Source organism: Hylobates moloch, unplaced genomic scaffold (genome assembly GCF_009828535.3).
Source record: "Hylobates moloch isolate HMO894 unplaced genomic scaffold, HMol_V3 SCAFFOLD_10, whole genome shotgun sequence".
Lineage (NCBI taxonomy): Eukaryota > Metazoa > Chordata > Mammalia > Primates > Hylobatidae > Hylobates > Hylobates moloch.
Genome location: NW_026652285.1, coordinates 4,149,744 through 4,173,778, shown reverse-complemented (window position 1 = coordinate 4,173,778; position 24,035 = coordinate 4,149,744). Strand labels below are relative to the sequence as shown.

The following is a 24,035-nucleotide window of genomic DNA, read 5'->3' as shown; positions in this document are numbered from 1 at the left end:
CTGGGGCTGGACCTGGGAGGGCTGGGAAATGCAGGGGAGAGACGCCTGGCAGAGTGGCCACGTGGCACTGTCTTCAGAATTTCTCCCCAGGCCCTGAGGAGGCAGGGGTCATCTGCGGCAGGCTACTTCCTTGGGAAACCAGGGGCTGGGTTATCAAGGAGGGGACTGCCTCAGCAGAGAGTGCTGGGGGGAAGACTGCAGGGAACCAGGCAGGTGGTCTGGCAGGGCTCAAGGCTTCTTCATAGGGCCTCGGGCCAAGCAAAGCTGTGGCAGAGCTCCTTGGTCCATGGGTGCCCACAGATGCCCAGCACCCCACTGCCCAGAGTGGGAAATGATCACCCCTCCACTGCTGGAAATGTGGTGGTGGGGGGTCCCTCCTCAACATAGCTTCCCTGGCCAATGTGTGAAGGGGCCACCAGACTCCTCCCCCTGAGGCAGGGCAGCACAGCAAACAGCAGGGCACGCAGACCTGGAGCCTGTCTGGGTTCGATGTCTGGCTCAGCCACTTACTAGCTGTGTGACTTTGGGCAAGGTGCTTATGCTCTCTTTGCCTTGATGTCCCCAACTGTAAAGGAGATGACCATTTTAGTGCAGGATTAATATATGCAAAGTGCTTAGATGAATGCCTGGCAGTGAATTAGCTTAATTAGTGAGAGCTAGGCCAGGCACGGTGGCTCATGCCTGTAACCCCAGCACTTTGGGAGGCCAAGGTGGGCAGATAACTTGAGGCCAGGAGATCAAGACCAGTCTAGCCAACATGGTAAAACCCTGTTACTACAAAAACAAACAAACAAACAAACAAAAAAACCCACAAAAATTAGCCAGGCATGGTGGCACACGCTTGTAATCCCATCTTCTTGGGAGGCTGAGGCACGAGAATCACTTGAACCTGGGAGGTGGAGGTTGCAGTGAGCCGAGACTGCACCACTGCACTCCAGCCTGGGTGAGAGAGCAAGACTCTGTCTCAAATAAACAAACAAACAAACAAACACTCTTTGGCCGGGTGCAGTGGCTCACACCTGTAATCCTAGCACTTTGGGAGGCTGAGGCAGGAGGATCACCTGAAGTCGGGGGTTCAAGACCAGCCTGGCCAACATAGTGAAACCCTGTCTCTACTAAAAATACAAAAATTAGCTGGGTGTGGTGGCGCATGTCTGTTCCAGCTACTTGGGAGGCAGAGACACGAGAATTGCTTGAACCTGGGAGGCAGAGGTTGCAGTGAGCCAAGATCGCATCACTGCACTCCAGCCTGGGCGACAGAGCGAGACTCCGTCTCAAAGAAAAAAAAAAAAGAAAAAAAAAGTTGGTGACAGCTGCCATTGTGATGAGGCCTACCAGGTCTCTGTCCAGCCATCAGCCCTGTCTTCAAGACAGGACTCTTCTCCAGGCAGGGGTGTTCCACTGTCTCCAAGGTAGGAGCCATGGTCAGCTGGTAGTAAGCGCACAGGCGGCCTGAATTTCTTTCTTTCTCCTTTACTTTTTTTTTGAGACAGAGTCTCACTCTGATGTTCAGGCTGGAGTGCAGTGGTGCAATCGTGGCTTGCTGCAACCTCTGCCCCCAGGGTTCAAGCAATTCTCATGTCTCAGCCTCCCGAGTAGCTGGGATGACAGGTGTGTGCCACCACTCCTGGCTATTTTTTTTTTTTTTTGTATTTTTAGTAGAGTCGAGGTTTCACCATGTTGGCCAGGCTGGTCTTGAACTCCTGACCTCAGGTGATCTGCCCACCTTGGCCTCCCAAAATGCTAGGATTACAGGTGTGAGCCACCGTGCCAGGCCTGAATTTCTTATTGATTACAGTGGTCTGGTATCCTTCATAATATTCCAACTTCATAGCATAATTTTAGTGGAGCTAACGTAGCTCAAAATTAGAATACACATTCTGTTTAGCTCTAACAATGACAACTGGGCCAAGGGGTCAGGCATGACCCTAGTGGCTTAATACCTACCATACGTTAGTAAATCCAGCAGAAAAGAGAAAATCATTTTGCTGATCAAATCTCAGAGGGTCTGAGAGCTATAGGTTGACCACCTGGAACTTAGGTGCTAGGAATGTGTTATGCCCCTCCTGTTTGGGAACCTTATATTCAAAAAGAGGATGCCTGGGTGAAAAAGAAAGAAGCACTAATGGTGGAATTCCAGGCATGAACAGGGGCCACGGCTTGTAGGAACCATCATGTTTAATGTGAGTCAGACTCGAAGACCCATTCTTGCTAGAATGGAGTTCCTCTGCCCTTCGAGTGGGATAACAGAAGAATCACCCGGCTTGGCCTCAAAGCCCAGCCTTCAGCCCTGGCTGTCCCTGCTTTGCTGTGCAATTGGACACGACACTTCACTTTTTTGGGCCCTATGTAACTTTTCTCTGTTGCAAGGAGGTTGGGCAAGATGACCTCTAAAGTCTCTTCATCTCAGACCCTGCTTGAGCTTGTCTGCGGGGAGGAGGATGATAAACCCAACTCCTCTGAGGTTGATGCTAACACAGCTCTGGGGTTAGTGACTCATCTAAGTGAAAGATGTCACCAACCTGCTGACAGTGGATGAGACACTTTGCTGGACTTTTTGGAGTTGTGATGATCTAGTGCAAATTAGAAGTCAATGGTACTTTTGGGTTTTGGGGATTTTTTGAGGATGATATGATACCACACTTACTTTTTATTGCTTCTCTGGCACTTACCAGCTTCTTCCTTACCTAAGCACAGTTATTTTTGTGTGTATATCTTATTTCTCTTGCTGGGTGACAAACTCTTCTAGGGCAGGGACTCAGTCACATGTCCCACTTAGGACCCAGCCCAGAGTCTTCCCCACAGAAGACTGTCAATGAGCATCAGTTGATGATGGTCAGGATGCTCTGATACAGTGGATGAAGGTATGGGCTGGGAGTCACTGCTCTGGGTAAACTGCAGCTGAAAGGCAGCACTACCTACAAGAAGCAGCCTCCCTAGTCCCACGATCCTCCACCCCAGTGGGGGCACAAGCAACACCCCTGGAGGGGTCCAGGGGCATGATTCATCCAGCAGATGGGACACAGCTATGACAAATGGGAGCGCCCTGCTCTGTATGGGTGCTGATTTTCAACCCTGGTTGCTCACTGGACCCACCTGGGAAGCTTTAACAAATGCAGACTTTTAGGTCCCACCCCTGCGATTCTGATTACTTGGTCTGCCGAGCAGTCTCGGCATTGGGTAAAAGCTTCCCAGGGCCAGCTGTGGTGTCTCATGCCTTTGGGAGACTGAGGCGGGAGGACTACCTGAGGTCAGGAGTCCTGACCAGCCTGGCCAACCTGGTGAAACCCTGTCTCTACTAAAAATTAAAAAAAAAAGCTAGCCAGGTATGGTGGTGGGCACCTTTAATCCCAGTTGCTCAGGAGACTGAGGCACGACATTCACTTGAACCCAGGAGGCGGAGGTTGCAGTGAGCCAACGTTGTGCGACTAGACTCCAGCCTGGGTGACAGAGCCAGATTCTGTCTCAAAAAAAAAAACACAAAAAACAAAAACCAAAAAAACTTCCCAGATGACCCCAGTGTACAGCCCAAGGTTGTAAAAAAGTAACTTTGTGGCACACATCTTCAGTCTGCCAGTCCCTCCACTTTGCAGAAGCAAAGGGGCTCCTGAGAATACAGGGGTGGCGCTAACTCTTGTGGCTGGTCCCCTGTGAGAGCCAATGCAATGTCTCCACTCAGTGCAGTGGTCTCAGTCCAGCCTGGAGGAGCTTTAACCCTGGCCCCAACCCTGCCCACAGAATCGGGTGGGACACGGGTCTCTGTGTCTTTTAAAGGCCTTCCAGATGATTCTGATGCACAGTGTAGGCAGAGAACCCTTGATTTAGAGAAAGCTTTGGGGTCTTCGTTTTTAGTTACCACTGAAAGCATACTGCCCTCTGTCCCATGGGCTGGGGAGTATTACGTCATGAACCCTTTTCTTTGCCTCCTCTCCCCTTCTTGGTCTGAGAAGATACTGGTCTGGGAGTGGACTGCCTGGGGTATGGTTCTGGCCCAGTTGCTACTTATTTCTGTGACCTTGGATGAGTCAGTGGCCTCTCTGTGCCTCTCTCAAAGGAGGAGATGAGAGAATTCTGAGGCTCCTTCTGGCTCCAATAGGTGTGATTAAGGGGAATCTTTACAAAAGACTCTCTCGTAATATGCATCACTGGCCCCGAATGGTCCATTATGAAACAATTTTTCCTATGTTGTGCTTACTTAAAGCACTCTCCACCCCCTTCCCCAGCATGCCTGCATCTCTCCAGCAGCAATTTCTATAGATGGTTCAAACGTTCTTGGCTAAACCCAATGTTGCTTCACCGAATCCAAACACTAAAAAACAAGCAACCAAAAGAAGAAACTGTCACCCAGAATGTAGGAAACATGTCCTATGAGAGTTTGGAAACACCGCCATCTGTCATCCTGGCTGGCCCAGGATGCTCCCACCTCCTGGGCAGACCAGCCTGATGAGACAGGGCTGGTTCTTTTCAAGGAAATCCACAGCCCCTGACTTCTGTGCAGAGAAAGACAGTGGCTGGAGGCTGCAAAGGGGCAAGAGTGGAAAAAAGGTGGATGGCACATGTTTGGAGTGGGAGGACCAAGGGACTCAGATCAGAAGAGAGGGGTGCAAAGGGGAGGAACAATTGATAACCAAAGGGACACACTTACATGATCAGATTGTCACATTTTGATTTGAAGGAAGATGTATTTCCATTTGAAAAAAAAAAAACAAAAACTTACCCTGGCGTCCTTGGCATTTAAAATAGGAATCTGTTTCAAACACATATTTTTGGGAGAAAGCCTGACATTCCCAAGGGTACCAACACGTCACTCCCATGGGGACCCCTAGACAGAGAAGGTTGCGGCTGCTGGTTGGGGAAGGGGGTGCTGGGGAGTGAGTGTATGGCCTAGAAATGCCTCGCCCTCAGCTGCAGCTGGGAAAATGACAGGCACGTGGAACCTGTCATCTGTCCCTCTGGAGAGGGGCCAAATGCGAAGGCCAGGCCTGTCTGCTGGGAAGGGTGAGAGGTTGGCGGCTCAGGTTGGTCCTGTTGCCTAAAGGAGAGAGGTCCTGGAGTCAAGAGCCCTAAGGGTGTTAGTTCCTAAAACACAGGGATGGCACAAAAGTGCCCCAGATAATGTTTAATACAATTGCCGTTTAGCTTAATTTTAAAAAAGATATGTATGTAACTCTTCAGACGGATAGGACTAAAAGGAAGGTGCATCGCAATGTCAAACCTTCGTTGAAGTTTCAGAAAGTGTTTCTGTCAGGACACCTCTGACCGGGTGAATGGGTTTGTGGAAGCATAAAATAGAAGTTAGGCAGCACCCTTGGGAAGCAACAAAGAAATTCTCAGAAGAGGCAAGTGCGGAACCAGGGGGCCCAGCCGGGAGCAGAAGGTGTGTGTCTGTCCGCAGGTTCCCTGCAACTGGGAAGCACTCAGGAAACACAGTGGAGCACCTGTCCCACCCCACTGACCCAGCAGAGGACCAGGAATAGGGAGAGACCTTTCCCCGCCCACCCACAGCAGGGCCCTTCGCAACACTGGATCTTGTTTTTGGCAAACAGATTCTGCAGCTCGAGAATAGGCTTTGGTCTCAATCTCAACCTCTCTCTCCACAACAGAACGTGGTGTCTTGGGCTGCGGAGGGAGAGCTCACGCCCGCCCCCAGTCTCTCTGAGAGGGGGCATTTTCATCCCACCCGTAGGGGGTGTTCCAGGCCCACAGCCGAATTCCACGGAAATTCCTCCTGCCTCCCCTCTTCCAGTAGGGTACCTTTTCAACCTGGGCTGCACCCAGAAATCCCCTGTGGAGCTTGAAAAATACAACCTGGGCCCTACCTCCAGAGATTCTGATATCATCTGTCTGTGGTGCAACCAGGGCAACAGAAACTGCCAAAGCTCTCCTGGGGATTCCGACTTGCAGCTGTAGCTCAGAACACTGCAGTAGGTAGTCTGTGTCCTGCAACTCTCTCAGGGGGCAGGAAGCAGAAAGCTCTATCTGGGGACTTCTGGCCCAGTATCCTTCTCCCTGGGCCCGTTCTACCCCTGAATCACTCCCCAAAGAGGGCTGGGGCCTAGCATTCACTACCTGCACTCACCCAGAACTTCCGCAGTGAGCTGCAGCAGAACTGATAACTCAAGACCCATTCTCAGCCCTGTGCCCTCCCAGTAAATACTGAGTGCCTGCTACAGGCCAAGCTCAGTTCTAAGCACTGGAATCATAGCAGTGAACAACACACAGTCTCTGCCCTCATGGAGCTTAGAGTTGCTAGCTGTGGACAGCAAAGGGGCTCTATTTATAGGACTGGGGTCCCAGGACAGGCTGCACACAGATCAACTGCTCAAGGAGATACAACTGGCTAATGGTAAGCTGGGCCTGGGCTAAAGGAGGCCGTGGCTAACTCTTCCAGGAAGAAGGTGGGGGACCTGTGCTTTGGACCCCTCTAGCTTGGAACCAGGCATTGGCTGTGTCTGCTCTAGGGTCCTCTAGCTGAGCTCAAGGACCTGGGTGTGGCTACACCAAATGCCACTTGAAGATAGAGACAGCACTCAGAAGACTCAGTCCTCAAAGATGGGAGTGTAGGAGTGGCCATTCCAATGAATCCTTTTCTCCAAGATCAAGTGGCAAGAGAGAAAGAAAATGGAGGTATTGCCATAGCCATGATCTTGACCTACCCCCAAAAGGTCTCACCACTTTGACTCAATTCAGTTAAAAAAAAACTGCTGAGCTGGGCCCTGGACACATGACCAAGACACAGGTAATTCTTTCTAGTTACTACCCATTGATGTGGAGGCAGGGGACAGATCCCTGACTTCAGAGGCCCTAGAGAGTTCCAGCCTCAGGCATCATTGGCCTGACCATCCAGGGTCTTGGGGATGATGTGCATTTTGCTGCAGTGCTGGCCAGACAGCTAGCATCAGGAATGGCTGACACATTACAAGGGCTCTGACGCCGGCCCCCAGCCCCACAAGACACTTGGTTCAGCGTCGCTCTCTGGCCAGCAGGACTTCAAGGGAGAGAATGTCCACATGGAGTTCATTCCAAAGCCAGCCCTTGCTACCCTGTGCCAGCAGCCTGTGGCTCCTCAATAGGCTAGGGACACCTACTTCCCCACAGAACAAACATCTGTCTGCCTGTCTTTCTGAGACCCAGACTGAGACCTTCAAAGTGAAGGGATTCTAGCTTCAAAAGAGGCATCAACAAACTATCTTGAGAGTTTTTCTTCCCAATCACACCCTCCTCTTCCCTAACTTCTCATAACAACGGCAATTTCTGCTTTTGAGCCACTCTCTCATCTACCGCCAATGGGTGTCAGGACAAACTACGAATGTTCTGACCATTGATCCTTCCAGAGTTCCCTGTTCCGATGCTTTTTACACTTCTCCCTGTACCCAAAACTTCAGACACCCACCTGCCAGAGAGAGTCACAGTTTTGCTTCCTTCCAACAGGGTCTCTTGCTGAGACTCTGAAATCTTACACTCTCTTTGGGTTCCTTCTCCATGCCTGCTTTCTCCCCAGCTTCATATCATATGGGCTTTATCAATGAATCCACCACAGCAGGATCCTAAACCCCAATCCAGTGGCCCTCACCTCTGCCGACCAGGACAGCAAACGCTCAAGTCTTGAGTGCTCCGACTTTTTTTTGCTGAAAAACTCCAGGTTTCCGACTTTGGCCCCATCACTAGCTCAGTGAGTAGATGAACATCTGTGATCTTAAATTCCCTCCCCTCGATGCTCCACCACTTTTGTCTCCTGAGTGACGATGTTTCAGATGCTGAAGGGCAGACACTGCCATGCTGGGCACCAACCCTTTTACTGGTAGACTGTGGAGCGGTCAGGGGGTCTCAGGGGAGAGCTCAGCATCGGGGGGAGGCACTTTGGCTCAGGGCAGCAGCCATTTACCAGCTAGTACAGAAATATCTAAAAATGTCAACAGCCAGTAGTTTATACCACTACACTCTAGCCCATGTTGAAAAGGTGGATGGGAGGACGGCCTTCTCTATTCCTTACTTTCCTCACCTGTAAAATGGAAGAGCTTGGCTTTGATGATGAGAAAATAGTCATTACACTAATGATAACACAATAGCAGCCACCATCTGAGCACTTTTCATGGCCACAGAGCGTCCCTGCATCATCTCAGCGAGTCCTTGCTACAACACTACAAGGAAGACATTGCTATTCCCATTTAATAGGTGAAGAATTCTAGGTCCAGAGAGGTTAAATAAAATAGTACACAACGGTGGTTAAAATCCCATTCCCCACACTTACTAGTTGTCGGACCCAAGACAAGTTACTTAACTTCCCTCTCTGCCTCCTTTTCCTGCTCTGTAAAACCCAGTTAATGATACCTCCTCCTGGGGCCACAGTGAAGATCAGTGATTCAGTGAGATGATGGCGTTGGGCGCTCAGCACGGTTATCTGTTGCTTGGTAAGTGGAATAATAACATTTATTTCTATTTTTATTATTATTGCCCAAGGTAATAACTGTAGCGGAGCTGAGAAGTCCCTTTGGTGCCTTCCTATTCTAAAATCCTATTAATTTACATGGCATTTTGCATCCAAAGGGCTTTAACAGATAACATTGATAATTCGCTTGTGAGTGATGGGGTATGTCTTATCTGAAGTGCAAGCTTAACTCTGGCGGGTTAATCTGACAGCAGGAGGCAAGAGCTTGTGGAGGGCCAGGGAGAAGCAGCTGGGGTGGCCATCACATGTGTGAGGTGGTCACCACAGGCATGAATGTGGAGCCTGGAGCCCCAGCGCTTGTGCTGGTCAGCTGGACTGATGGTTCCCAGTGCCCTCCTGCCCTGATGTGCTGCCCTCGAAACAGGGTCTTGTCCAGCTCCCCCCACCTCCTCTAGGAGGGGCTGGACCAGAGGAGCCTCCCTGGGTCCTTCCGCCAGAGTGGAATCCTGTTTGCTGCTCTGTTCCCAACGAGCAGGCAGAGGCCCACCTCTCATTCACCACTGTGTCCCCCGCATCCAGGGCAGGGCCTGTGACATAGTGCTTGGTGACTATATGCTAAACACCTAAAGGAAGGATGGAGAGATGGATGGGTAGAGGAGGCAGGACAGACACAGGGGGATGGGGAGAGGCGCTCCTGGCCTTACCTGAATCCCAGCACCTTCAAAGCTGGTCCTGGGGTTCAGGAGAAAGCCCGTGGAATCCTTAAGCACGTACCACTAAGGGAACTGTGAGGCTGGCCTCAGACCTTTCCCTGCAAAACCAGGAGTGCCCTGGGGGCAGCCAAGCACCTGCCCAGACTCAGGGTGGGGCAGCAGGGCCTCAGTGGAAGGAACAGGAGGCTAAACTTGCCTCTCCCTTTCCCACCTCAAAGGCAGCCAGCCCTGGCCAGCTGGCATCCAGAGCCCACTGGGGCTGCACAGCCATATGCATAAAGGCCCCAGCAGGGGAACAGCCTTCTATGGCACAGGTGGGGTCAGCATCCCTGGCTCACAAAACAGGTGTCCGGGATTCCCTGGGTCTGAGAAGAGTGGCACTGGCTTCCCAATGCCAAAACCTGTTGTCCAGCTGTCTCAGCCCAAGTACTAGGACAGTCTCTGCCCAGAAGGGGAATCCATGGAGGCAGGAATGCGAGGGAGGGAAGACACATCATGTGTTTGGGCCTCCTGCTGGCCCTCGAGGTGGAATACCCTCCCTCATCATCTGCCTGGCGAACTTCTGTGTGTGCTCCAAAACTTGGCTCGGATGTTGCCTGCTATGGTCTGAATGTTTATGTCCCTGCCAAAATTTATATGTTGACATCCTCACTCTCAAGGTGATATTAGGAGGTGGGGCCTTTGGAAGGTGATTAGGTCATGAGGGTGGAGTCCTCATGATCGGGATTAGCGCCCTTATAAAAGAGACCCCAGAGAGCTGGCCACCTCTTTCACCATGTAAGGACAGAGCAAGAAAATGGCAGTCTACAAACCAGGAAGTGGTCCTCACCAGATGTCCAATCTGCTGGTACCTTGATCTTAGACTTCCCAGCCTCCAGAACTGTGAGAAATATAACTTTATGTTTCTTTTTTTGAGACAGGGTCTCATTCCGTCACCCAGACTGGAATGCAGTGGCACAATCACAGCTTACTATAACCCTGAACTTCTGGGGTCAAGTGATCCTTCCGCCTCAGCCTCCCAAGTAGCTGGGATTTCAGGTGTGTGCCCCCGTGCCTGGCTAATTTTTTAAATATTTTGTTGAGACACAGTCTCACTATGTTGCCCAGGCTGGTCTCAAACTCCTGGCCTCAAGCAATCCTCCCACCTTGGCCTCCCAATGTGTTGGGATCACAGGAGTGAGCCACTGTGCCTGGCCAATTTATGTTGTTTATAAGCAACTCAGTCTATGGTGTTCTATTACAGTCACCAGAATGGACTAAGTTTTTGCCCCTTCCTGAAGGCTGTCCAGCAGAGTCAACGGCTCCCTCTGTACCCTGTGCAGCTGCTCCAATCACTCAGGAACACATCTGGCCGCACGTGGGATGCTCCTTCAGGCTCTGAATTCCTTGCACCCTTGCTCAGCAACTTGTGCCCCAGGAGGCCCTGTCTCGGGTCGGGTGCTGATGACTGTCTCCAGCTCTCTGCAGAGAATGTGCCTTTGCCCCAGCTGAAGAGACAGAGAGCAGAGGCAGTGACCCAGCTGGCTGGGGTCTCTCAGGGGCAGGGGATACAAGCTGACCTGGGATCTGCAAAAAAGTCTCTGTGCAGGATTCCTTTCAGCCTGGAGAGGAGGGGGTGGGGGACACATCTTTGCCTTCTGCTTTGTCCTTGGCTGCCAGAAGGCACCAGCTACCTGAACCTCAGGCCTGGCATTGCCCTTTGCCTAGAATTTCACATGCTGAGTAATTTTCTGTTTTTCGTTGTTGCTTTGTTTTTTAAGTTGCAGCCTTTCACTTGTTTTTGCTGATGGAAATGAAAACTGAAGGGCTTGAAGAAAGGTGATTAAGTTCCTGCTAGCAGACTTAATGGGGACTTTATAAGGCTGGTGGTACAGGGACCTAAGCAGGTGGGGAGTGGGGGAAAATGAGATCTGGTGGGCACGGGGCCTCAGTCCACAGAGGACGAGGTGTAGGGTCACCTGCAGCCTCCCTCACTGTAGCTGCTGCCATCCTGCCATAGCTAGTGGGGCTCTCTGCTCCTTGGGCCGGGCTGCCCTCCTTGGTCATGACACTAACCTTTTCTAAAGCACTAGATCATTCCCGGTCCCACTAGCCCTCTCAACAACCTGCGAGGAAGGATCAATAGCCCGATTCGATAGATGGGGAAACCGAGGCCTAGAGATGGCCTTATTTTCCTGGCAAGCTAAGGGCAAGAACTCAGTATCCCGGCTTCCTGCCTGAGGACACGGGGCTCTGGGCTTTGCCATGGGGAGCCGAGCGCTCACTTAGTCACATTTCTCTTTATTTATGCAGAGGAGCTTCAAGAGGCACAGAAAGCTGATCGAAAGTGAAACCCACAATTCTCGTCAATTCAGATTGCTCCAATTCATTTCTGCAAACGTTTATTAAGTGCCTATTAGGCACCGTGCTCTGCTTTCATCTGGGAATAGAGTCAACTCCTGATTTTCCACGCCGAGGGAGGAACGTGGCAACATATCCACAGCCCCGACGAGCCTCGTGCCGCGGCCGGTCTGGGTTTGGGGTGTGCCACCGAATTTTACTTCTCTGTCTTCTTTTAAAGCAGCAGACATGCTTTCCTGACTAAGCTTGCCTTTAATATTCAAATGAGAGGATAAGCCCCAAGTATACATAGGGACAGGTGGCGCAGGAGTGGGCTGGCCATGAGGGGGCTGGCTTGTGATTCGAAATCTGGCTGTGGATCTAATCGGGGAAGGGCTAATCCCTAGAGACGAGGCTCGAGGGCTGCAGGGATGTTCAGATTAGAGGGCTGGTGATGAGACAGATGTGTGGGGGCTGCTGTGTCAGGAGGGCTTTTCTTGACAGGGAGCATTTCTGTTTACAGTGCTGCAATATTTAGCTGGGGTCCCTGGACGCATGAGTCCATGCTTATGGCAGCCTACCTGGGAAACCGACTAGCCCGTCTTGATATTTCAAGATCTGTTTCCCTACTAGCAAGAAACCAGCCATTGCTCACTGGTTGGGCTCCATTCTGGAAGCCAACCAGAAGCACTGCACCAGGCAGAGCCTGAGGGTCTGTCAGGGGTCCCAGTGAGGGCATTTCTGGGGCAGGAGATGAGGAAAGAGCCCCTTAAAAACTTAAGCAGGAGGAAAGAAGGAGTTTCAACTTACAGGAAAATGAGGGGCCATCCAGGCAAGTCTGGAATCGCCTCCGCAGACAAGATTACAGAGCCTGGGGAGGGGGGCTCTGTGCTCTCACTGAACTAGGCCAGAAAGAGCAGGACACAGGAGATGCCAAGGCAGGAAGCAGCTCCCTGAGTGCACCCCGGGGTCTCGCCTCTCCTGAGTGGGGACTGACCACAGAGGTCTCTGCCACTTGGGTGGGCTAGAGGAGGGGGTGGATGGAAGGGCTCTGAAGTTGCTCCCCCCGGTGGCCCAGGTTACCACTCCCAGCCAGGGTCCTAGGCCTTGAGCATGGCAGCTGCAGCATTTTGGAATGTTTTGCAAAATGTCAATGACCAGACAGATCTGGCAGGTGGGTGACAGCAGGTTCAGGATGCAGCCCCTTGCCTATGGCCAAGCTTCTCTCTCGGTCACCTTGCTTATGCCAGTTCCTCCACCTCCTGAGAACTTGGACTCCCTTCACTCTGATTTCCACATCCAAGCCCTACCCCTACCCCTCAAGCTAAGACAGACCACAAGCCTCTGCCTTTGCTCAAAGACCTGATGACTTGACCGAAGCTTACCTTGCAAGCAGGCCCTACAGACAATGGACTACAGCGGCTTCCCTCCAGGGGAACAGGATATCCCTGAGCCAGCATATGCCTCTCCTCAGACACCAACCCTCCCCACTCCCCCGCGTATCTTTTAGAGTGATGGAAAATCACCTGGCACCGAAGAACCATCATTGGACAGGAATACAGAAGGCAAGCTACATGGCAGACAGGCCGTGAGTCCTTCCTGGGGCAGCAATCGGCCACATCGCTAATCACAGCCGTCCTTTCTGCTGAGCTAGGACTTGGCCTCAACATCATTCTGAAGTCAGTGCTCATCAGTCAGCATCAGCACCCGAGAGCAAACCTGTTTTCCGTTGCTGAAGAGGTAGGAGCACAAACTGGCACTTTTATAACCCGAGTTCAAGCTCAGCAGGCTGGGAGAGGGTCTCCCTGCCCGGGGAGCTGCGCTGCCCCTGCCGTTTGCACACAGTATCCTGGGAGGGAGGCTTCAGCACCAAGCCATGACATGTTAGCTTGGCCTCCTGGCCACCCCGAGTGCTCTGTGGCTGAGGCTACTGTTGGTTGCCAAAATATTGGCCCAGAGGCCTTTTGGTGGTTAGGGCCATAGAACTGCATAGAACTGCAGGGCTTAAAGAACCACCAGCCAGCCCCAGGCAGGGAGAGAGGGATGGAGCCAAGAGAGGATGAGGCAGAGAGGAGATAGGGTGCAGAGAGAAGGGACAATCCTCCAGATTCACCCTCATGGACCCCACTTCTCCAAACTCCTCTGACTCGCTATGGAAGTTCGACCACATCACTTCTCTATGTGAAATCATCTCCAAGTACTTCACGTGCTTTAGGGATCAAATTTAACTTCCTAAACTTGACTCAGGAGGCCCACCATGGCTCCAGCCTTGTAGTTCTCCTCCCACCCAAGATGCTTCTGCAAGCTCCCTGTGCACTGAACTACTCACAAGCCCTGGCACCTGCGATGTCTCCTCTCTCAGGTATGTAGCAGAAATTGCTAAGTGTCTACTAGTAGCCGTTCCACTCTTCTTTTTTAGTACCAAAATCCTTTATTTTTATCTGAGCACATGGCTACCTGGAAAAAAGACACCTCTGAGGTTTCCAGGCAGCTGAAACTGGTCATGTGACCAACTTCTGACCAATGGGATCTAAGCAAAATGTCCTGCATGACTTACAGGAAGCATTATTAAAGGGAAGAGATATATTCTTCTGGGATGAATATGTGATGGCTGGAGTTTGAGCAGCCTTCTTAGACTATGAGGTGGAGTCTTATGCTGAAGAGAATAGAATGAGATTAGAGAAGAAACCCAGACCATGAGTATTATGGAGCCACATCCAGGCTTCTTTTACATGAGAGATAAATGAGTTCTTATTTTGTTTAGTCCATTATTATTTTGTGTTTTATTACTTTTGTGTTTCTCTTCTTTCTTAAAACTATCTGATTCAATGTCTAAGCATGTCATTTCTCTGTCTGGGATATACTTCCTTTCCTTCTTTACCTGGCTAATTCTATTTGGCTTTTTGAGACCCAGTTCTGGTGTCACCTTCTCTAGAGGGCACTCTGGGCAAGCAGCCCACCCTTGCACCCTTACAGCATAGACAGCTTCTCTCTCTCTCTTTTTTTTTTTTTTGAGACAGAGTCTCACTCTGTCACCCAGGCTGGAGTAAACCGTGCGACCTCGGCTCACTGCAACCTCCACCTCCCAGGCTCAAGCGATTCTCCTGCCTCAGCCTCCCAAGTAGCTGGGACTACAGGTGCCCGCCACCGCACCGGGCGATTTTTTGTATTTTTAGTAGAGATGGGGTTACACCACGTTAGCTAGGCTGGTCTTGAACTCCTGATCTCAGGCAATCCACCCGCCTCGACCTCCCCAAAGTGTTGGGATGACAGGCGTGAGCCGTTACGCCTGGCCAGAGCTTCCCTCTCTCTAGTGAAGTGCCTGTCTCATGATGTTCCATTGGTCTTATCACTGCTTCTCTCTCCCTTGGCTAGCCCAAGAGCATCTGAAGGAGTCAGTCTTATTCATGTCCAGATGTCTGGTACCTATTTCAGCACCTGGTGATAGCAAAATGGGGGAGGAGGGAAGAGAAAGGATGGGATGTGAGGGCGGGGAGGAAGTCCTAGCAAGTCTCTAGCTTCACGTAGGAATCCTGTATCATTCCTTTCACTGATGACAGATCCATCATGGGGGATAAAAATGGGAAAACCACTCTGGAGAGCTGACTTAGTAAGAACATCAGTGCCCACTATTTCTAAAACTTCCAATTTGATAGCATTTACCAACTTACGAGGCACATTCGTGCACATGTTATCCCTTAATTGTAATAACTCAACTAACTAGGCACTTTCATTATCTTCAGGGCTTGGAGGGGTATATGACTTGCTCAAGGCCACATGGCTACTAAGTGGCCAAGTGGGACCTGGAAACCAGGTCCTCCGGCTTCATATCCAAGAACATTCCCACCATACACTGGTGCCTCCTCCACCTGCAGTGCTCTGGGGAGTCAGGAAAGCAGGCCACGTGCACAACCACACACAGGCCCGTGTGCGCGAGGGTGAGACTGCGCGCATACCTAGTGCACAGATGTGAGGGGCTCCAGATGTGTGTGGCATTTTCACTTGAGAGGGGAGCCATGGCAGAGGAAGGAGCATCGGGGCGATACTGTGCAGCTGGTGCATGCAGATGCTCTGCCACTCTGCTCAAGGACAGACCACCTCAAGCAAGTACAGGGGATGCCAGGAAGCAGGGAGGGCTGGGAACAGGCGGCAGCCAGGGGGAGTTCGCATGCTTTTAGAAACTGCACTAGGCTGTCATCGGTGCTGGTTATTCAGTGCATTCACCTCCCCCGGAGCGAGAACAGGACACTGTCAGGCTAAGAGACAGCAGCACACAGCATGTCCATGGTAAACAATTTATTTTTCTACCTCAGTTGCTTACAGGGGAAAAAAATAAAACGTCATCGGGGAGAAGCATAGATGAACTATTTACAGAGATGAAGAAAATTCACAATGGCTAAAACGTTTGTGAGGCAAGCATACTAGAACAAGTTCACCAAAGCAAAGCAATTCATAGCAAAACAAAATATGGAGGGGGAGAAAAGCCATACAGATTTGTTCTTTGAAAAAAATAATACTCATGGAAAAGCCTGCAGGAAAATAAAAGGAAACTAACCAATTATTACATCAAGTATCTTTAATGAGATGAACCAATCTGCACATGTAGGGTCTCAAGGACAATGACATTCAAATGTATGGATTCACTCACAACAAATGCATCAAATGGAAGCGCACGGGTCACTTCTCACAAACTACCAGCACAGACAACGCGGTGACTCTTGAGGGTCCAACTGAGTGGTACGTCATTAATCCAAGAGAGTGGGTGTATTTCAGTCAGGGAAATGGAGGGAGTCAAGCCATGGGAAAAGATCCTTCTAAGGGTGATGGGCAGGAGTGCCAGCCTTGAGATGGGGCCTGATCAGGATGGGCCCCCTGTGTTCCACCCCCTCCTACTCCAATGGTGCCAGCAGGCAAGGCCAGGCCAGCACGGGCAGGGAGGTGAGCTGGGGAAGGCGGGGCCCACTGTGGATCGGTGCCCACCGTGCCTGCCGTGTGGTAGCACCTGGGTGACTCCACTGTCCCTTCTCGAAGACAGACAGGCTTGTGATTATGGCAACAGCCACTGGCCCCAAAAGACAAAGACAGTCAGATAGTGTTTATATAGCTCCTCTTCCAGATTAGATTTTTCACATTCTTAGAGAATAGTCTGTCTCTGTGTGTTCACCTTTATCGCTGTCCATCGTAAGACACAGGTGCTCCAAGTCACGTATCTGCAACCCCTCTGGACCACCAGCACTTCAAAGCTCACCCCGTGATATGTCCCCAACAAGCCTGTTTGGTCATGACTTAAAAACATTTGATGTCTTCTTCCTAGTTTCCCCTGAGGAGGCTCTACGAAGTTTGTGAGAAGTTTCCCTCTGGCCCCGTTACATTCTGAGGAAGTGGGGTCGGTCACAATGCATACAAGAAGAAAAGTGGGAAGGGACTGGAGAATAATTTTTTTTTTTAAATTGAGTGAAGCAATGAGGACACGAGTCCAAGAATTAAAAATGAGAAAAAGAACATTCATTCAAACAGGCAGCTAAGACACACTTTCAGTGAGCACTGACTGGAGCGGGGGCGGCCCAGGCCGGGACTGTGTCCTCTCTCTCTAGAAATGGTAGCAAACCCCACTTTGCTATGCCTCTCTTAAGAGCTAGTTGATAAAAATTATGTCTTGTGAAATCGGCAAATAGTCTGCAAAGTGAAATAAGAACAGAAATTAACAGATTAAACTGAAATGAGAAGTCCAGAGTGGGGAAAAGAGAGGAAGCAGGGGAGACCCCTGATCACAACCCATAATAATTCAAGATGGGGTCCTGATCCAAGTTCTGGGCCAGGGTGGACACCTGGATGTGGGAAGAAGGAGCTGTTCCCAGAGTGGTTGGTCACCACCCAGCCTTTCTAGAAAAGAAGTACTCCCCACTCTAAAAACTATCCAGTGTCTAGCCTTCTCTAGGAACATTGTATCTATTCTCATAGAATTCTGAAGATGGGCACAGCCAGGTGCAACTTGCCACCAGCTGTGTGGCCCAGGAAGGTCCCTGCAGCCCCACGTCACATGGCGAGAATGAGGCTCTACTAAGAGTGGTATCTGCATCCCCAACCAGATGAGATGGATGTTCATAGAAAGGGTAAGTCCAGGTGGAAAGGAGGACCCTTCAAAAAGGGGATGAGATTGCATCTTCCTGAAAGGGGACCCAGGCTACCTGGTTTCTGAGTGAGAACAGCCAGGAAGAAGAGGCTCAGAGCTCTCTAGGACCTGGGCATGCTTTCATTTCTCCCAGCTAGCTCTCTGGCACGGCCCTGCTAGGGGGACTCAGAAAGGGGCTGGGTGAGGTTCGGGATCCACGCACAGCATGAGGGAGACCGGAGGTGGGAAGTGGGTGAAGTGGGCATACAGTGAGGACACTGAAAAGAAAGACCACAAAGAAAACATCAGGACAGTTGGGAGGTGACATGACTGCTGTGCAATGTCACGAAGTCACAGGATCACTGGGGCATGGCAGGGGTCCGCAGAATCTACCTGATGGGGACGAGGAGAGGGCAGAGGGCTGGGCTGCCCCATCTCTGGGTCCCCCTTCTGTACCCCAGCCGCCTCAGCCAGAACCACTCGAAACTTTCCTTATTGGCATGAGGTGACAGACGGAAGTCAGGGCATCCCGAAGCTTCTCTGTAGCTCTGGCCCTGAGGCTGTGGCTCCAGCAGGCATCAAGTTTGGTTCTAGAGGGGCTCAGCTACTCCCTGCGCTCTTGACTGGAACGACACATGGACCTACCTAGGCTTTGTGTCTGGAAACACTTGGCTGCTTGGGGAGGCATCTGGGATAAGCACAGACACAACACTCCATAAGGAGCATATCCTTTGGGAGGGCGTTAGGAGGGGAATAGACGCCGACCCCAGCCTGGCTCCTCAGATGAGTGGGGTGGGCAGGCCACACCACTCTTGCCCTCCCTGAGAGCAGGCAGCCTTACTCTTGTGGCCACTGATGGCCCCTTTCTGGCCATTAGTTAAGAGAATCAAGAGGCTTCCATAGTGAGTGGGAAGGTGGGAAGGATGGAAAAATAAAAATTTGATGGTTGAGAACAGGGCAGCTAACTCCCAAAGGTCAGGAAGCTGCTGTCTGTACATTGTAATGCCTGATTTCTGTCCCATTCAAACCCGCCTGATTGTATTAAGCTGCAGGGGCTGTGGCCATGACAAACAGATGGGCCCTGGGCATAAACACTCCAACCCCGCTCTATCCTCCTCCCCGCAGCCCAACCCCCCAAGTTCCCAAAGTCTTGGCTTTGGTGAAGGGCTGGGCACTCAGGGGACCGTATCTCACTCTGCCCAGCCTCAATCTGGTCACTGCTGCATGTCCGTTTGCCTGAGGCAGGCCCAGGGGTGCAGGCCTTGGAGGCAGAGTTCTACCAGATGTCTCCTGAGCCAGCTCATGGGGGCCCTGGGGCAGGCCCTCTGATGAGACAGGGGCCTTAGCATGGGGTCCACATTGATGCCCTCCCCCAATGATTCCATGTTAAGATCCTCAACTCTGTCCTCCTGGGACTAGCATCACACTCAGGGGCAATGGCAGCCTGATTACGGAGGGGAGCAGGTTGTGCAGGCTGAGTGCACAGATCAGTGCTGCACCTGGAGGGCCAAGATGCGTGAGCCTTTGCGCCTGTCATCCCCTGGAGGGGAAGCCAGGGGAGGAAGTGAGAGGAAAAGCTCCCCTTGAACCTGCCACCAGCTTCTGGGCTGAGCAAGACAGGCAGAGAACGAAGCACAGGGATGCTGACCCCACGGGTCTCTCCGGGAAGGAGTGGTGCGCATGTGTAAGTGTGTGGACCATGCACCCCCCAAATATCAGCCCTCTTCCTTTAGGCACTGGAACAGCACCAGCCCATAAGAAATTTCCACGGTGGCTGTTCTACATTCTGTGCTGGCAATAGCCACTTGCCACACATGGTTACTGAGTCACTGAAATATGGTCAGTGTTTCTAAAGGAACTGAAATTTTCTTTTTACTTCTTCTTCTTCTTTTTGAGACAGAGTCTCACTCTGTCGTCCAGGCTGGAGTATAGTGGTGTGATCTCAGCTCACTGCAACCTCTGCCTCCTGGGTTCAAGTGATTCTCTTGCCTCAGCCTCCTGAGTAGCTGGGATTATAGACGCCTGGCACCACACCCGGCTCATTTTTATATTTTTAGTAGAGACAGGGTTTCACCATGTTGGCCAGGCGGGTCCCGAACTCCTGACCTCAAGTGATCCTCCCACTTCGGCCTCCCAAAGTGCTGGGATTACAGGCGTTAGCCACTGCACCCAGCCAACTTTAATTTAAACGTAAGTTTTAGTAGCTACTTGTGGCTAGTGTTATTGTACCAGACAAATGGACGCTAGGGAGACGGTGGAGGGTGGCAGTTAAGGCCCAGACCGCCTGGTCCAAATGCAGGTCCTGCCCCTTGCGTAGTGTGACCCCTTCAGAAGGAGTTTCTACCTCTGTGCCTGTGCCTGGTGGGGGTCTCTGCCTGGAAATGGGAAAGTCTAATGACAGTGGCTGGTGGAGTGCTGGCCTCTCTTGTGGAGGTCCTTCTTGCATGTGCCCTTCCTTCCTTCAGGTCTGGGAGCCTGTGGCCATCCTGAAGCAGCCTGCTGCTGGGGGGCATCTTTGGGGATGGCTTCCTTAGTGCGGGCCGAGGAGCCTTGCTGAGGCCCCTCTCAGATGGGGAACCACCCTAGCCCAAGGGGACACTGGTGGGGGAGCCATCTGCACTCAAACTCCTCCATCTTGAACCTCTGCTTCTGTGCCTGCCTTCCCTGCACCCTCTGACCCACACAATCGGAGAGGCGCACAGACCCCAAAGACCATTCCTCGCAGACCCCCTTTTCCAAAAGAGAGAAGTAAGGCCCAAGAAGCTGAGTGACCTGCCCATGGCCACTTGGCCAGGTGGTGTCGGAGCCAGGACAAGAGCTTGGGGCTTCCACCGCTGGTTGAGGGATCTGCCTGCCATCCAGCATGGCTCTAGGTGCCCCCAAATGCCTCCTGATCTCCCCAACTACACCTTTCCCACCCCAATGCTTGGTCTGAGGCAAAGACCAGGCCAAGCCCTCACTCTGCCTTCCTGTCATCAGTGTCGGGGCACCATCTTCCAGTGACACGTCTTCACTCCCTTTGCTTCCTAATTCATCTCAGACCCTGACACTCCCAGACCTCCAGGTCTAGGCATGATGACAAGGCAGGGGTGAAACTCTGCCTGCGGCCCAGCTCCCCAAGGAGCCTCCTCTCTCAGCAGAGAACCCACAGGGGACAAGACTCTGTCCATAACACCTCCTCTGGAATCTCGGCTGTCCTTTGCACATGGACACCCCCAAACACCCCAATATATTCTTATCTGTACTCCAGATTTGAGAAAAGCTGGGGAAAAGCACACCCTGTAAAACATCGCTTCCTTCATTGTCCCTACCCCATCCCTACAAGACCATGTTTCCCCTCGCTGCTTCTCCCAGGTGAGGTCCCAGGTCTGCCAGCTACCTGGAGCTGGAGTGGCGCAGCCCTGGCGTGTGGCAGGCGTCACCATGGGCTCTGCCTCAAGTGTTGATGCCCACGCAGAGGGAAAGGAGAATCTAAACAGCCCACCCAGGATGGACAGCAGCCCCAACCCCCAGCAGCTCAACATCAACACAGCCCAGAAGGGCACCGAAGCCACAGCAGTCAGGACCGAGCAGGAGGAGGAGGAGTAGAGGAAAGGAAGGAAGGGTGGGGAGACATCAAACATTGGGCAGGTGGACACAGGGAGCAGGGAGGCGGGCTAGGGGTGGTAGAGGGTGAAAGGAAGCCCTGGGCCTAGAGTTGAGTCCCCAGTGAGAAAAAAACCCAGAAGAGACTTCAGAAAAAGGAGGTGAGCACAGAGAGGCCTCCTGCCTCCGTTCTCCTGCTTTCCCTTTAAAAGCTGCCGTTCTCAAATACCCAGCACCAGTGAGTTATACCTGAGTTAATCAGAAACTCTGAGCTGCATCCTGGCCTTGAACTTCAGTGGATTTGAAATTTATCATGTATAGGTCATTTTCAAGTGGATGCACGTATGAAATGCATTCTCTTTAGGGGTCCTCTCACCTCCCCCCAAATGCAGCCCACCTCTTGTGCTTCCAAAGCCCTGGGAGACCAAGCCACTCACCTGGGAACTGATAGCCATAGCTAGGAGCAAATCCGGGGTAGCCGCGGCCATAGGTCGCCACGAAGTTGGGGTATCCTTGAACACAAAGAGAAAGATCAGAGTCCTGTTAGTACAGCCGCCTCAGGTCTGGGGTAAAATCTCACGGAGGGTGGCAATGAGGAACAGCCTGAGTTATTTTCCTTCACAGAATAATTTGTCTCCCATGAGGGTTTTTTATCAAGGGTCTGGGTCACCTCTCTCCCGTGGCCGGGGGCGCTGTCAGCTGTTGCTAATTAACCCGTGTTTGGGCAGCCAGACCCTGCAAAGCCCATGTACTTTCCTGAACCTTCAGAGTAAATGCCATGCATCAGCACCAAACACGAGGCCTGCGCCTTGCTCTGACATTTGGAGAGCTTACCCTGCATGTACTTTACCTTAAAGCTATTGACAGTAGGAGATTAAAGTCCTTGTGATGCGTCCTCCCAAGGCAGTGGACAACAGAGCCGGCACCAGACAGAGCATGCGAACTCAGGAGTCACAGTTTAGCGGCCAAACTCAGGGCTCACCCTGGGCCTGTGGGAAACACTGGGCCTGATGAGCCATGGCCCACATGGCAGTTTTGACACTCCAAGGAGGTGCCAGGATCTTTGGAGAATGGTGAGGGGCTGGGTGTGTTAAGACGCATACCACAAAGTGTAGCTCCAATTCAGGAGCCCCGTGCCGCGTGCCTGGATGGGCATTTCACGGCAAGCGTATGGTTTCTAGACCCCTGTCTCAGCAGACAAGCTAGAGGGTCAGTGGTTCACTGAAAGATGCTTGTAGAAACTGCCACTGGGCTGGCCACTGGGGGACAAAGAAACTCAGCTGGCAAGTCCAGGGGCTGGTGTGACCATCTCAGATCTGTCACTAACCCCCAGTGATGTGAGGTGTCATTCAGCTCTCAGGGAGTCAGTGTGGCTGCTCAGGCCACTTCGTTCTTCACGTCCCTGCCTGATTCAGGCTAAATGAAGGCCGTACGGGTCAGGCTCACTCTGCCTCCCTCCACTCAGTGTATATGTAACCTCTCAGCACATCCATGCTCTGAAGATGCCACCACGGCCACCCAACCACCAAGAACATGACTTTCGCTTTGACCTTGGAGGTGAATGTCTGCAGTCATTTTGTTGGCTGCCCAGCCCCTGAGCCTCTCCCTGTGTGTAAGTCTTGGAGAGAGGCCACCACCGCCCCCCAGCCCCCGCCCGCCATCACAGAAGCTGAGAAGGCCTCAGGGCTCTTCCTGGGGTTGGAGGCTGGCAGGCAGGCCTGTGAACCTGGGCTCGACAGATGGAAGCCCTCCTTGGGATCTGCCTCTGGAGCTGGTAGGGCAGAGGAGGAGGGACTGGCTCCGAATTTATTCTGGTGTCAGTAGCAGAATCTGGCATCCAGTGTTGGCAACAGTGACCCCCTGACCAGGTCATTCCTGAGTTGTCCCCTTGGTTAGGGCTGGGGCTCTGACCACCCAGCTCCCCCAGTTCCTGCCTATTTTCTGAGTCCTGTTCTCCAGCCATCCTGTCAATTCTCCAGCACTGCCCAAGCTCCTTCTAATAATCTCCTTTGCTGCTTACAGCAGCCAGGGTTGTTTCTGTTGCTTGTTATCAAAACACTGGCAAACAATTACTTTGATGGGTGGACTTATGACAGCCTCCAGGCTCTCCAGCAATTGAGGGCAACAGTGACACTTTCCACAGGTGTCTCTGCCCTTCTACACAACCCCTTTAAAAACATGCCTACACACAGCTCTGGGGTCTTATCACCCACCTGCTCAGTGGCTTCTCATACATCACACTGACCACTTCCTGACCCTGCAAATGAGGGCTAACGGAAAAGGATCACTTACTAAATTCCGCTTTGCCTGCACTTGGCAACAGGAGTCAGAGTTTGCTTGTCATCCTGCTGCCTACTCAGAGCTTTTGTGCCCTGGAGATGGGCTCCACCGTCCCTCACTTCCGGGTGGATGTTGGTGTTGTAGCATCTGCCTAGGATCAGTGATTCTGCCACCAGACCTAGAGCAGAAACTCACGGGTCTGAAGTCAGGAGACCTGGGTTCCAGTCCTGCCTCTGGCCCACAACCATGCCCTTGGGGGTTGTTATGATTTGATGTATGTGTTTCCCCCAAATTTCTATGTTGAAATCTTAATTCCCAAGGTGATGGCCTTAGGAGGTGGGGCCTTTGGGGTGTGATGAGGCCATGAGGTGGAGCCCTCATGAATGTGCCCTTAACAAAGAGATCACAGAGAGACCCTCACCCCTTCCAACATGTGAGGACATGGTTAGAAGGGGCCATCTATGAGAAAGCGGGCCCTCACTGGATACGGAATCAGCCAGCACCTTGATCTTCACTTCCCAGCCTCCAGAACTGTGAGAAATAAATTGTTGTTCATAAGCCACCTCGTCTATGGTAATCTGTGACAGCAACCCGACTTAAGATAGGAGTCTTCCTTTTTCTCTTGGAGCTTAAGTCT

At 51.8% G+C, this 24,035-nt stretch overlaps 1 protein-coding gene across 7 annotated transcripts in view; it reads right to left on the bottom strand.

Moving 5' to 3' along the window:
- Window positions 1-24,035, bottom strand: part of MSI2 (musashi RNA binding protein 2) — a 428,839-nt gene that overhangs the window by 35,622 nt on the left and 369,182 nt on the right. For 6 of the 7 annotated variants that reach the window (XM_058444888.1, XM_032162824.2, XM_058444886.1 and 3 more), the window contains one exon: window positions 21,556-21,630. In XM_058444888.1, coding sequence (XP_058300871.1) covers window positions 21,556-21,630 — 75 coding nt within the window. Of the gene's footprint in view, window positions 1-14,852; window positions 17,098-21,555; window positions 21,631-24,035 lie in introns of those variants that run through there. The other variant, XM_032162826.2, reaches the window with a different exon arrangement.